Source organism: Lipotes vexillifer, unplaced genomic scaffold, assembly GCF_000442215.2.
Source record: "Lipotes vexillifer unplaced genomic scaffold, Lipotes_vexillifer_v1.1 scaffold977, whole genome shotgun sequence".
NCBI classification, from domain to species: domain Eukaryota; kingdom Metazoa; phylum Chordata; class Mammalia; order Artiodactyla; family Lipotidae; genus Lipotes; species Lipotes vexillifer.
In genome coordinates this window covers 2,274,142-2,289,438 of record NW_006783088.1, presented here as the reverse complement: position 1 = coordinate 2,289,438, position 15,297 = coordinate 2,274,142, and the positions used below count along the sequence as shown (strand labels likewise).

Genomic DNA, 15,297 nt, shown 5'->3' with positions numbered 1-15,297 from the left:
AAGCCCGTGTGCCTAGAGCCCATGCTCCGCAACAAGAGAAGCCACCGCAATGAGAAGCCCGCACACCACGACGAAGACCACTCGCCGCAACTGGAGAAAGCCGGCGCACAGCAACAAAGACCCAGCGCAGCCAAAAAAAAAAAAAAAGTAAATAAATTTATTTTAAAAAGATATGTTTAAAAAAAGCACAATGAGAAATGAGAGGCATATTGGCTTAGATGCTGTAGCACGTAAGTGCCCTGCGGGACACTTTCTCTTAATCTAAGCAGGCAAACTTGCCCCTCTTTTCTAAAGAAAACAAATAGCTACTACTTTACAGGACTGACTGTGAGCTGGGCAGGGCCCAACACTGAACTGCCATGGCCTTTTGGCAATTATTGGATGTGGAGGCTGTGCCTGGATTGCATAGGATTCTCTCCTTTCTGCCCCTTTGATAGCAGCCAAACCACAGCTCTCAGGAAGCTTTTCACTCTCAAAAAGCACTTAAAAAAAATCTGATCATGTACTCTAGTTTTTTATTCCAAAAATATCATACTGGGGTGCTTTATTTTATTTTATTTTATTTTTTTAACATCTTTATTGGGGTATAATTGCTTTACAATGGTGTTAGTTTCTGCTTTATAACAGAGTGAATCAGTTATACATATACATATGTTCCCATATCTCTTCCGTCTTTGTCTCCCTCCCTCCCACCCTCCCTATCCCACCCCTCCAGGCAGCCACAAAGAACCGAGCCGGTATCCCTGTGCCATGCGGCTGCTTCCCACTGGCTATCTACCTTACGTTTGTTAGTATATATATGTCCATGTCTCTCTCTCGCCCTATCACAGCTCACCCTTCCCCCTCCCCATATCCTCAAGTCTGTTCTCCAGTAGGTCTGTGTCTTTATTCCTGTTTTACCCCTAGGTTCTTCATGACATTTTTTTTCCCTTAAATTCCATATATATGTGTTAGCATACGGTATTTGTTTTTCTCTTTCTGACTTACTTCACTCTGTATGACAGACTCTAGGTCTATCCACCTCATTACAAATAGCTCAATTTCCATACTGGGGTGCTTTTAATAAACTTCTTCCAAAATTATTTGGAGCAAAAAACAAGTATTTCTAAACAACTTTCAAACAAGGTTTGCTCTCAGTGGTTTGTTTTGGGACTTGTCCTTTAAAGATATCCTTTTAGGAACAAAAAGTAGGGTTTTGGCTGGGTGATTTCTAGATACTTAAAGTGTTGACTAATAGTTTTAGGGTGTAAGATGTGGAATAGAAGAAGGCCATTTGCAAACTCCTATGTAAAGAGCATGGGCAGATATTCCCTTTAAAAACACATACACAGAGCTTCCCTGGTGGCACAGCGGTTAAGAATCCGCCTGCCAATGCAGGGGACATGGGTTCAAGCCCTGTATGGGAGGATCCCACATGCCGCAGAGCAACTAAGCCCGTGCGCCACAACTACTGAGCCTGTGCTCTAGAGCCCGTAAGCCACAACTACTAAGCCCACGTGCCACAACTACTGAAGCCCGTGCGCCTAGAGCCCATGCTCCGCAACAAGAGAAGGCACCACAGTGAGAAGCCCGCTCACCACAACGACGAGGAGCCCCTGCTCGCCGCAACTAAAGAAAGCCCTCGTGCAGCAACGAAGACCCAACGTAGCCAAAAATAAATAGATAAATAAATTAAAAACAAAAGCAAAACCAAAAAAAATCCACGCACACAGTGTGTGTGGGGAGAGGTGGGCAGTATATGGGAACTCTCTGTACTATTTCCTCAGTTTCTTTGTAAATCTAGAACTGTTCTCAAAATAAAGTCTATTAATTAAAAAAAAAAAGACACAGACACTGGGATTATAATAAAATGTGTTGCCATTTTGTTCTAATCTCTAGTCATCTAGGTAGCGGTGGTGGCTGCAAGAGTTTAAAAGGGATGACAAAAAACGTACTAGAAACTTTCAATCCAATGTGAAAGGAAGCAGGTAAAGTCAAAACAGGAGGCCTGGCATGAACTGGAGTGACCCTTGTTTAACATGACTCCAGCACGTTGACATGCAGGCTGTAGCCGGCAGATGGTGCTTGGTGCTTACGAGGGATAGAAAATCTAAAATATCTATTCACACAAGATTATGCAGTTAACCAATCAAAGGGAACAATTTGTGGGAGAGAAAGAATTTTAATCAACGGGTTAAAAAACTTATATAACCATGCTGAACATAATATATGCAACATTGACTTCCAGGTAGTACATGAGTTGTTTTCTCTATGTGGGGACACCTCACCCTGAGCAAACCTGATATACCCCAGTCAGACTAATCATTGAACACTAGAAAGCTTTGACACAAGACTTTTAACATAGTAAACTCCCAGAATATGTTTAAAACAGAGTTTGCACTTTTAAAATTGATTTGCACATAATTTTAGAGAGAATATTTATTGGTTAAACTGAGGTATATCTGTGTTGTAGTTTCACGAGCACACACTTCAATTTCTGATAAGGGAAGCTTTTGGATACATCACAATAAAATTTCATTTTATGAAAAAATAGTTTGTGAGGTATGCATCTTGAGAGCATGAACACAGTGTAAGCACCTGGGGTGCGGACAGTGCATGATGAACACACAACACAGAATACCACAAATGAACGTAATTCCTTAGCATACAAATCCCTTTGTTACAAAATGTGTCTAAGCCAAAACACAGCAAGGAAGCGCCTGTGTGGCATGGCCCAGGCACCCTATGGGTAGGTGTATATGTGCAAGGATGGGTATACCACCGCAGTCGTCCGGCCTCCCTTTGTGGCAGGATATCTGTTCCTGGACCAGTTTGGCTTCATATCTGGAGCTGGCTCTTGGCTGGGGTTTGTGTTTCTCTTTGGAGAGCACGATACTGTAAATCCTGGCTTCTCTCTCTGTGCAAACAAGACATAAAAGGTGAACCATTTGATGCTGCAATTGGTGCTGGTTTCGCAGGAGTCAGTGAGAAGTATTTGCATTTCCCCTCAAATACCAAAGTAGCTGGCGTTGTTACAGGGCAGGGGTCAATCAAGCATTTGTCCTAGTCCCTCTGATAGCCAAAGAAAGGTCCAAGGGCAATGTTTTAATTGCCCTGAGAAGTTTAGGGACTGCATTTTATAAGCTGTCTAGAAACATTACGCAAAAGAAGAGAGGAGCTTACTTTACAAGCTGGGAGACTGTCCCCTTTTTTAAACTCTGCTTATCTGACCTGCCATGGAATTTAAATGCCTACATCTCTGTTACAGAAACATTAAATTAGAAATTTAAAGAAAATGAAGTAAAAGTAAAGGTTTGGATGGCATTCGTCTACTACATTGCGTTTAACTGAATCCCTGGTTACATGTTACAGCCTAGCTTGCATGTTTCAGTGGTAGGATATGGTTTTAGCCACCCACAGACATCCTGCAGTGGATGCTGTATGAGGAAAGAGGACAGTCATCACTTATCAGTGTGTCAGGACAGAATCCTCTTTGATTTGACTTTATCTACATCTCTCTTTTCACTGCTCTGTTTCTGTTATATCATGGTGGTTGGACTATCTACCTTGTTACCCCTCCTAGAGGATCACGGCCTTAAGGGAGGGCTCATGTCATACAGTCTTCAAACAGCCCCACACATAGTAGGTCCTCCATAAAATACTGACGGGTAAATGAGAGCATCATCCTGAGAACTGCCAAGCAGCAGACTTGGGAAGATGGCAGGGACTTCACTTTGAGAGAATCATCCATTCTATACCTAGCGCACCTACAGTAATCCAGTGGTCCTCAATCTTTGCTCCACCCGGACACAGGTGAGCAGCACTTTCCCACAGACACAATCAGGGCTATTTGAAACCACAGCTCACCAGCTGTTTCTTTACTTCTTTTTCCTCCCTCTCAGGAAAGAATATGCAAGTGCAAAGGAGCAAGAGAGATGTTATTATAGGGATAAATAGGAATTCATTCTAACATTATTTTAAAAAAGCAAATCGTTCACAAACCTCGGTACTGAACGATCACTGTAACAGTGGATGTGAAACACCCCTCACAACTGATGGTGGCACCCCAGTTTGTTAACACCTCCTAGGGTTCAGAACCACTGCGTTCACCATCACTTTTTACCTGAAATGTTGCCATGGATTTACAAAATAATAGCTGCCTAACAAATGTTCATTGAAATGAAACTAAATTCTCTGTGGCAAGCTTTCAGCCCTGGGTGGGCTTCCTCCATCCTGCAGTACTTTGTGGGCAATGCCCCTGGCTGGTCAGGTGTTTTGTAGCCTGAGAGTGCAAACTACGTTAGATGTTCACCTCAGCAGAACAAATCCAAGGAGGTGATACTGTGTGGATTGCAGATCACCAGCCCTCCAAATCACATAATACATTTGAAAAATAAATTAATTGCTGGCATATATATGCATATATTAGGTGAAATACCTGCATTCTCTCTTTATTCTTAGTCAAAATCAAGGTGGTCATTTTTGATGGGCCCAGGGAGGTGCCTTTGTCTCTTCCATTTAACTGAAATAAATGAACACATTCTCACTAAATTTTCCACTTGGACAAGTGTGATTATATAAAACACACAGAGTAATTTTTATTCATGCATGTTGATTCATTATGATACTCTAACATGAAAAGAGAGGCAGAACACAAACAAATAGTAATTTGAAGAAAAGAAGGAAACTAATACTTATTGAATGCCTACCATATGACAGGCACTTCACACACGGTTTCACATTGAATATTCTCAACAACCTTATGTGTAGATATTATCACCTCAACATTTTAGATGCAGCAACTGAGCCCCTGGGTGGTTAAGTAACTCATGGAAAACTACATAGTGGGGATGGAATTTGAACTCAAGACAGACCCCATAGCTTGTGCTCTTGCCTTTATTACACTAGACACCAAATGGCCCTCAATACTGAACAGAGATGGCTGTGCTTTGTGCGGGCTCCTCCGTGTAATGCTGTGGGACCTTATTCTATCATTCCTAACCACAGGGCAGCATTCCACATGAGGAGGGCCTCATGCACCCTATTTGGCTACTATTGTACCCAAACCTATTTTTATACATAAAAGAATCAAGGATTTTATAGCCACACTCCAAAGTACTAAAAGTTGGGTGAATTTGTCTCCTCTGTTTCCTACTGCATCCTACTCTGTATGTAACTTCCTGCTTACTCATTAAAATACCCAGCAGACCCTAAGGTCCCTGAGGCAGGGATAGTGTTTTGTTCAATGTTGCACTCCCAGCATCCAGTAGACAGCCTGGCATGCAGTAGTTACACAATACAATTTGCTGAATGGCTGGATGGATGGTAAAGCAGCCCGCTCTTGTTTTGGGTATAAAATCACAATTCACTAATATGTGATATCAGACTTCAGTGGTGTCTAATCCAAAGCAGTGTCAGTGTCCCCACAAATTTTAATGTTCCCCTGCTCCCAGTGGCACTGACAGTAAGAGTAACAGAGGGCTATTGCACTCTTCACCCTCCAAGAGAGACGTACTAATTGGAAAAATCAGAGAATCTGTGTGACAAAAAGTCAAGAATGGAACAGAATAGAAAGCCCAGAAATAAACTCATGCATATATAGTCAATTAATTTTCAACACAGGAGCCAAAAATAACCAGTGGGGAAAAGTCTGTATCCTTAATAAATGGTGCTAGGAAAACTAGCTATCCACATGCGCAAAAGAATTCAACTGTACCCCGTCTTATACCATACACAAAAGTCAACCCAAAATGGATTAAAAATTTAAATTCAAGATCCCAAACTGTAAAATTTTTAGAAGAAAACATAGGGGGTAAAGTCCTTGACATTGGCAATGATTTTTTGGATTTGACATCAAAAGCAAAGACAATCAAAGCAAAAATAAACAAGCGAGACTAAAACTGAAAAGCTTCTGCACAACGAAGGAAACAATCAATAAAATGAAAAGATAACCTATTGAATGGGAGAAAATACTTGCAAACAATATAATTCAGCCTTAAAAAGGAAGCAAATCCTGCCATTTGCAACAAAATATATGCACATAGGTGGAGGGCATTATGCTAAGTGAAATGAGCCAGACAAAGAAAAATGCTGCATGGTATCACTTATATGTGGAATCTAAAAAAAAAAATTCAAACTCATAGAAACAGAGAGTAGAATGGTGGTTGCCAGGTGCTTGGGATTGGGGAAAATAGGGAGAGGGTGGTAAAAGGATACAAACTTTCAGTTATAAAATGAATGAGGTGTGAAGATTACCATGTATAGAATGGTGCCTATAGCTGACAGTACTGTGTTGTATAATTTAAATTTGCTAACAGAGTAGGACTTAACAGTTCTCAGCAAAAAAAAAAAAAAAAAGTGAATATTTGTTTGAGGTGAAGGATGTGTTAATTAACTAAACAGTGACAATCCTTTCTCAATGTGTGTATATATATATATATATATATATATATATATATATCAAATCATCATGTTGTACACTTTAACCATATTACCAAAAAAAAGGTTTTAATAAATTTTCCATGAGTGAGTAAAAAAAAAAAAAAAAAAGTCAAGCAAAAATACTACCTCATTCAACCTTGGTTTTTCATTTTTCATCACTGAAGAACTGGTATTCTCTGAATTTTTGTAAAAAGCAGGCTGCTTTTGCAGAGTAGAAGCAAACCCTGCCCCTTCCTAGAAGGATTGCAAAGAGAATATTTTTCAGTTGCTCTATTACAATTAATCTACTCATAACTGACCCAATTCACCCAAGAGTAAAACTCCCACCTCTGAAAGCATTTTCATATTTAGAAAGCAGGGGGTATGGTGTGGGCATGGCAGGCAGGAAGGAGGTATCCAAGTGTCCTTAGCCTGGACCAGGCCTGAATTCTCAGCCACCTGGAATCTCTGGTCTAGTTCTAGCCACCACTTTCCCATTACCATCTCCTTCCTCTGGAAATCCAGACTTGGTGGAAACCCAGACTTGCTGTGCTAGAGTGTAGTGGAGGATTAGTGGGCTAAGCTGAAATCTGCTTAGGGATATCCAGAGGACCCATGGAAGAGTTCTGAAATCCATATAGAAAACTTCCCCCTGCCCCATTTCCCATTCCCTTTCTGGTTTAGAGTAAACCTTAACTCTTCGTCCTGCTCCCTCCGTAGAAAACTCTAACTGGACAGTAGAAGTAGGCAGCAGAGCTTTCTTACTGGGGCATCTTCTGTTAACTTTGACTCCTGCATCAAATTACTTTTCTGATACTGTTTATTTCGCTGTTTCCTAGACTGAAGTGGCTTCCTTTTTTTCTTCTTATACATCTTCTTCTTCTGATTCAACTATTCCAGGAAGTACAGAGAAATTAGCCATTGAGGATTCCAGCAGTACGCCCACCCACACGTAGCACTCTTTTTACACAACACTCAAGACACAATGGCTAACCCAGTATGTGTGCCCTCACAGTGTTGAACTGTTGTTGGTTTGGAGAATCAAAAAACAGTTCAGTTACCTCATTACCAGAGACCCCTCCCCACTTAACACCGCCCAAATCCTCCTATTATAGATATACTGCCAAAGGGGCACCTATACCAATAACCAAATATCTGTGATATAAAATTTGAAAGCACATTATTTATGGCAATATTGGCAGGTACAGATAAGACTGATTATTAGATGTGTGCTTAATAGATACAGTTTGGTTGTTACCATAGGGTGGCTTTAATAATTAAGCAAATGAAGCTCAGGACTAATTTTCCAGGTACCTATGGTGTGGTGAAGCTTATACTGATGCTGCTGTAAATCCAGCTGAAGAAACTGTAGGGTCCAGTCTGATATGGCTGGTTCCTTCTGACACAGCCTTAAACTCACCCTATGATGAAGATACTTCTTAATGCAACTAGGAAATCAGGTGCACAGTGAACCACAACAAACAGTTTGCTGTTTCTAAAGCTCTTATACCATCTATGTAAAAAACAAGTCTGTTAATAGACGGGGCAGAAGAAAAATTACTTAATATGTGGAAATATAAAAAAACTACCTAAGACCATGTAAACAAAGGTACATTTTTTAAAAAGTATGGCTCATTTGTGGGACTCCCCTGGTGGCGCAGTGGTTAACAATTTGCCTCCCAGTGCAGGGGACACAGGTTTGAGCCCTGGTCTGGGAAGATCTTACATGCCGTGGAGCAACTAAGCCCGTGTGCCACGACTACTGTGCTCTAGAGCCCGTGAGCCACAACTACTGAGCCCGCGTGCCACAACTACTGAAGCCCGCGTGCCTAGAGCCCGTGTTGTACAACAAGAGAAGCCACTGTAATGAGAAGCCCGCGCACCGCAACGAAGAGGAGCCCCCGCTCGCCGCAACTAGAGAAAAGCCCCCACGCAGCCATAAATAAATTAATTTATAAAAAAAAAAAGTATGGGTCATTTTTTAAAATTTTTATTTATATTTTATTTATTTATTTTTGGCTGTGTTGGGTCTTCGTTGCTGCGTGTGGGTTTTCTCTAGTTGCGGCGAGCAGGGGCTACTCTTCGTTGCGGTGCGCCGGCTTCTCATTACGGTGGCTTCTTTTGTTGTGCAGCACGGGCTCTAGGCAGCGGGCTTCAGTAGTTGTGGCATGCGGGCTCAGTAGTTGTGGCGCAGGGGCTTAGTTGCTCCCCAGCATATGGGATCTTCCCGGACCAGGGATGGAACCCGTGTCCCCTGCATTGGCAGGCAGATTCTTAACCATGGCGCCACCAGGGAAATTCTGGGTCATTTCTAACAACCTCTATCTCTTAACATGGGTTTTACTTTTAGTTAAACTTTTTTTCCCCACTTTTAATTAATTTTGGAATAAATATGGAGTTCTCGCATGTTTCCCCCCTAGATTTAAAAAAGAAAGTTATAAAGGACAAAATGAAAGACTCCAGGGCAGTGTAACCAGTTAGGATGTTACTGCTGTATTTTCTGCAGATCTTGGGATAGTTGAAAATTCTTCCAAATTATCCAGTAGTGTTATGGTTTCTTTAGGCTGCTACTTTCTGGGTGCAAGAGTCTCTATAATCTTACCTCACCTGCTGTGTTCAGTAGGTGAACAGGGAGACCATCTGAGAGGGAGCTGTCAGAACCACTGGTGCTGTTTCCAAAAGGAAAGGAAAAAGGGAAATACCTGTCATTAATGTCTAGGATGTAAAACGCTTAGCAGACCAGTAGCATGGGATTAGGACACCGAGTCTGCTATTTGCCCACATTGTCTGTGTTTCAATTACTAAGAATTCTTGATAAGCATATCCATTCATTCATTCTGAACACCTACTGCATGCCAGGCAGTGCACAGGAAACAGAGATGAACCATGTGGCAAAATAAACACTGGCCAGATGGGCAAAGCTGCCCTTGGCAGTGATTGTGAGAGACTTCAGGATTCTTAATGAGCAGCCCTGGAGAACAGCAGGGGACTGGAATTTGTCTGAAAGCAGGGGCTTTGTCTCGTTCATACCTGTCTAGGCACTACCAGTTCAGAGAGCAAGGATCTGACTGGGTACTCTTCAAAAATGTGTTGAATATGCAAGTAGATATATTTAATAACAAAGAATCTGTAGGTCAGAGATTAATAGTATTACTTTTATCACCCCAATTCCCCCTTCAAAAGTTTTGGAGCACATCTAGATTGATCTAAAGTCCTCCCCACAAACTGTCCCCTTCCCTTTTCTTCAAAGGCTAGGAGGAATGAAGACACAGATAATCCATCCTTTCTTCCTTCATCATGTCCTTTGCTTCTGTGTCACATTATATTTTCCCCTTTCCTGGGGTGTGGTTGGCTAGAACTGAAAGCTGCGCTCTATGACACGTCCTCCATATAGAAAAAAGCGTCTTAGGCACAAAACTCAAATCTCCTGGGAAAAGACAGCACTTCAAACCACTCTTTTGCTCAGCACTTTCATTCTGCTCAGGCGCCCCTGCCCTCCCATCAGTGCACAATGAGGAGCCCCACAGCAAGGCAGCGGGAAGAAAGCCCTCTCTTCTCTGATCTAATTCCCAACTCCCTGTTCTCACAAGGCTTTTCCAGTCTGAGGAGTAGCCTTTGAGGCCACTAGATAATAGCCTCTGAAGTCCCTTTCGGAGGTAATAGAAAACTTTAACAAATGGGATAAAAAACATTAGATGCAGTATGCCCCAGAAGATGTCGAAAATCATGTTATGTGCACACAGACAGAGCAAACCCAAACTGGGCTTGCACACAAGTCTGCTTTTCTGTGTAACTGTGTGAATGGATAGGAGGAGCCCCATGGAGGCTGGTGCAGAGGTTGGCAGATTGGTTTCAATAACTCTTAACTAAATGCCTCAGAGTATCCCTGCTGAGCCTGTCAGAATGCAGTCAGGATGCTTCTGAGTTGGTCCCCCTGGGCCCTATATGTATGACTTGATATGCAGGGGGCATTTTGTTTTTGAGGCTGAAAGTGAAGAGGGTTTGATGCAGTGGTCCTGGAGAGTTAGGCAAAGGATTCTGGGAGAGTAGAAGAGGCGACGTGGTGAATGGGACACCCTACCTGGGCTGATGGTCTGGTTTAAGGTTCCTAAAGAGACATTTGGGAGACTCAGCCAGCAGAACTACTTTAGGACCCAGAATCAATGTGCTACATAGAGTAGGTGGGCGAGCCATCCCCTTCCCACTTTCTACCGCAGACTACAGTGCAGTCTCTAGCAGAAGGCTGCCGTACCCTGACCAGAAACCTTCTGACTGGGGACGGCTGGGGCAGTAAGCTCGAGTAGCAGGTGTTCTGGCACACCTGTGAAATAACCACCCCCTACCTGGCGGCTTCCTAAAATAGCTGTGGAGACTATTAGAGTGGGCCCGAGATCCTACATACTAAATGAATTCAACAAATATTTATTGAGCTCTCCCTATGTGCCAGGTACTGTTCTAAGTAAATGAGATACAGAGATGAACAAAACAAAGATCTCTGATCTTGTGGAACGTACACCCTAGTAGGGGGAGACAGGCAATAAATAACAGACACAACAAAGACATAAGTGATATAGAATGACAAATGATACAGAAGGTGGTAAAATGCTATGGAAAAAAGCAGAGCATGCAAAGGGGTTGAGGAATGGCAGGAGGGTGAAGGCAGGGGAGCAAGCTGCAGTATTAGAGTAATGAGGGCAGAGACCACACTGAAAAAGCTGGCATTTAAGCAAAGACTTGAAGGGGGTGAAGGAACTAGCATTGTGAATATCTGCGGGAGAGCAGTTGGAACTGCCAGTGCAAGGGCCCTGAGGTAGAGAGGGGAGGCCAGTGTAGCTGTAGCAGTGTGTGAGAGGGTGAGGGTGGAGGTCACAGAGGTAGCAGATGGCTAGATCCTATAGCCTTGTAGGCCACTGTAGGGTCCTTGACTTTGTATCTGAGTGAAGTGGTGGAGCCACTGAGGTGTTTTATACACAATGTATTTATTTATTTATTTATGGCTGTGTTGGGTCTTCATTTCTGTGCATGGGCTTTCTCTAGTTGTGGCAAGTGGGGGTCACTCTTCATCGCGGTGCGCAGGCCTCTCACTATCGCGGCCTCTGTTGTTGCGGAGCACAGGCTCCAGACGCGCAGGCTCAGTAATTGTGGCTCACGGGCCCAGTTGCTCCATGGCATGTGGGATTTTCCCAGACCAGGGCTCGAACCTGTGTTGTCTGCATTGGCAGGCAGATTCTCAACCACTGCGCCACCAGGGAAGCCCCACTGAGGTGTTTTAAACAGAGGAATGACACGATCTGATTTACTTTAAAAGAATCACCCTCCTGCTTTTCTTTTGGCCGTGCTGGTCCCTTCCTAGTCTTATTCGCTGGCTCCTCACAGTCTCTTTAACCTCTTACAGCTATGGTACCCAGCTCAGACTCAGCCCTCTTCTCTACTCTAACTGCACTTACTCCCTTGGGATATCTGCCACACTTAAGGTTTAAATATCATCTATCCATGATGACTCTCTCCATCAGACCTCTCTACACTGAACTCCAGACTCATATATCCAACTGCTTATTCCATATCTCCATTTAGACATCTACTAGACATCTCAAACTCAACATGCCCGACACTAGATTCCTGATCTTCATCACCCCCCTAACCTTCTCCACCCACTTCATCTTCCCCAGCTCAGTTAAAGGCAACTCCATCCAACCAATTATAGAGTCATTCTTTCTCTCATGCCCGATATCCAATCCATAAGCAAATCTTAATGTTTGAAACTTCAAAATATATCTAGAATCCAACCAATTCCCACAACCCCAAACACTGCTACACCCCTAAGCACCATCACCCTTCTTCTGTATTATTGCAAAAGCCTCCTAATGAGTGTCCTGCTTAGACCTTTCCTCTTTACAATCTCTTTTCCACATAGCAACCCCAGTAAAACCTAAGTCAGGCACGATATTTGTGTACTTAAAACCTTCCAAAGGCTTTCCATCTCCCTTGAAGTAAAAGACAAAGACTTCACAGTTGCCTACGAGGCCCTATACAAATTGCCTGCCCATCTCCCTAACCCTTTCTAGAGCCTAGAAAAGAGGCTGTCAAAGATCAGGCACTCAATACATAGTTGTTGAAGGAATGAAGTGCATTCAAGTGTGCCGTGATTTATTCAATATTTTGCACCTGAGGTTCAAAACCAACAAAACAACAGAGCAGGCAAGACAATTAAAAAAAAAAAAGAAACCCTATGTTTTTTCTTTGAAATGAAGTTTGTTACCTGGATTCAAGGTCAAACAAAGAGATGTCACTCCAGCTTCCTTCTAAATCCACATCTTGTCCAAGTTCTTTGAATTTCTTATGGATCTCCTGTTGCAAGAGCTCTTTAAGCTCTGCTAGACACTGCATGAACTATGGAAGTGAGAAAAAGAACTAGTTTTGATTACTCATTTAGTTATTCATCAGATATTTACTAAGTATATGCTGAAAGGCACTTTATTTATTGCTGGGGTCATAAAGATGAGTAAGCTGTAACCTCTGCTACTAAGGACATGTTAACAATAAGTTACATGAGCTGTAGGAACAGACAGAAGCATTTTTAGGGCAGAATATCAGTGAACACTGCTTTAGCCACTTTTCCCTGGCTAAAGCCAATAATACACTTCTTGAACAATGCAAAGGTCAGATTTATTTTATTTTTTTGAGTAGCAAGGTAGGGAAAGTTAGAATGGGGTTGTTCAGAATTTGGCCTATGGCAAATCTGATTTAACAGGCCCTATGTTGAGGTCAAAGTGTCTTTTAAGTATTTTTTAATTGAACAGTTGCATCCAGAGTGGTGCATGTCATGTGTTCCCAGGGCCGACATTTCAGAGGGGGTATGAGAAAAGAGATAGAGACCATGAGTACCGGCTCCCTTTTAAGAAGGCGAGTGGTGATGGGAAATAGAAATAATCTCCTGGAGCAACAAGGCTAAAGGAAGCCTTTGTTTGTGATTTAGGATGGGGGCAGCTTGAGAACATCTGCAGTTGAGGGGAAGAAGAAAAGAAAAAAACTGAGGGCACAGAAAAGAGAGGAGGTAACTGAGGCAAGACCTCAGGGCGGCCACAGGGGAGGTTGGCAAGTGTTTGAAGGACAGGGATAGTGTTGGAGAAGAGAAAGGACACCTGATTTTCTGAAATAGGAGGAAGGGAAGTAAGAATTGGTGCTGCCACAGCTAAGCCTAGAAGTGAGGGAGAGGTGTGCTGAAGGGAAGCTGGCACCATGGCCTCTGTTCTTGGGGAAGTATGAGGTCTTATTATTTGCTGAGACTGCAGGCTGGGGGCGTTCTTATTTTCTTTGATTAGAAAAAACTTCAGAAAAATATTAAGAGGAAAATAAAGATTGCTTGTAATCCCACTGGGCTGACTTCGGACCCATGTGAAAACGATCACAGAAACATCACCATATTTCTTGAAACCCCATTTTTACCTTGGTTCTGTCAGGATCACAGAAATCCAGAAGGGTATCACAGACATGATAACCCAGGGATTTTAGATCCTCAGGGGTAAAGTGAGTGTCTCTTTTATTGCCTGCGGAAAAAATCCGTAACACTTCTCATTAAATCTTAATGAGCAAATGTAAATCTAATTTATGAATATCTCGTTAGAAACACCACCTATGATTCTAGAATATTACGCTTCTGGACAGGGTCTCTCTCCTCCTAGTTTTAGTTTGATTCAGGAGAATCTTTGACAATGAACAAGTTTACAATCATGATGGCTATGGTTACTGAGGTTTTACTCTGTGGTAGGTACTATGTCAAGTGCTTTACATGCACTGCCTCATTAAGTAGTGCCTGTAATGCAGGTACTATTATTATTGACAGTAAACGGAAATTTAAACCCAGACCTGCCTGATTTCCAGGGCCTCAGCAACAACTATGCTATACTGCCCCATCAGGTATTACATTTCACACTCATATTTTGGGTTCTCAAATTTAACATTAAGGCACAGACAAGAAAATCTTCTAGGTCAATTATTTCCCCAACATTCAAGGAGATTTCATCTCTCCAATGCTTTGCTTGGCGTCCCCTTGCCATGCTGGCTTATGATATACAAAAGAGAGCTTACCCAGGGTGGACCCACCAAAGGTAGACTCCATGGTATAGCTGTTTAGGATTCCCATCCGCCACATCACGACTCGTCCTGTTCCTTCTTTGCACTTTTGGACTTTAAAATTACAGCTATGAAAAGAGAACTAAAGAGAAATCCAAGGCTTCTGTTAATTATAAATTGGCAAATGTTAAGATGTCTAAAATTCACTAATATGAATTTAGAAAATGGTTCCCTTGGGTTCTATATATTACTTCCTAACGTATGTTCCATAAAATACTAATTCTAAGAGATGTTACTAGATGTAACAGAGGAAAAAAATGAGTTCTGTTGGTCAGGGAGAAGAAGGTTTAACCAGACCAAACAGGCCTCCTCTGCGGGACTTCTCAGAGCATTTAATATGCTGTTGTGAATGCTGACCCTCCAAAGGGGAGACAGTATATTCTGATTTTCATTGCCCATGAACCCTTCCTTCCCTTCGCCACCTTCCCCAGGGACATTTTGCAAGACTAGGGTTCCTTGAGGGCCTGTTTGGGAATGCTGGCTTACTTTAGCATTCAAGGCACTAGCCAGCCTTTCTAAGGTTTATTTTCTACCCCTCCCCAACTTGAACCCTTGGGTCTAGCTGCATTTGCCCTCTCTCTATGAGCTGTGTGTGCCCCGCCCCTACAGCCTCTGCCTAGAGCTCTTCTGCGGCTCATCACTAACGTTTCTGGCTTGGAGTTCAATATCCTCCACTGTCTTTCATGACTGCCCCAATTCTCTTTCCTCACTTGGAGTCTGTAAACATATACTTTGCAACTATCCCAACCTATCCTGTCCTGCTGA

General features: G+C 42.5%; 1 protein-coding gene across 1 annotated transcript in view; it reads right to left on the bottom strand.

The window, feature by feature from the left end:
- Window positions 1–2,722: 2,722 nt before the first annotated feature.
- The window catches only part of AGBL2 (AGBL carboxypeptidase 2), a 42,987-nt gene continuing 30,412 nt past the window's right edge, over window positions 2,723–15,297 (bottom strand). Inside the window, 8 exon segments of the mRNA XM_007455720.1 lie at window positions 2,723–2,896; window positions 4,418–4,501; window positions 6,544–6,654; window positions 7,165–7,290; window positions 9,002–9,068; window positions 12,659–12,789; window positions 13,846–13,946; window positions 14,488–14,614. Coding sequence (XP_007455782.1) covers window positions 2,723–2,896; window positions 4,418–4,501; window positions 6,544–6,654; window positions 7,165–7,290; window positions 9,002–9,068; window positions 12,659–12,789; window positions 13,846–13,946; window positions 14,488–14,614 — 921 coding nt within the window.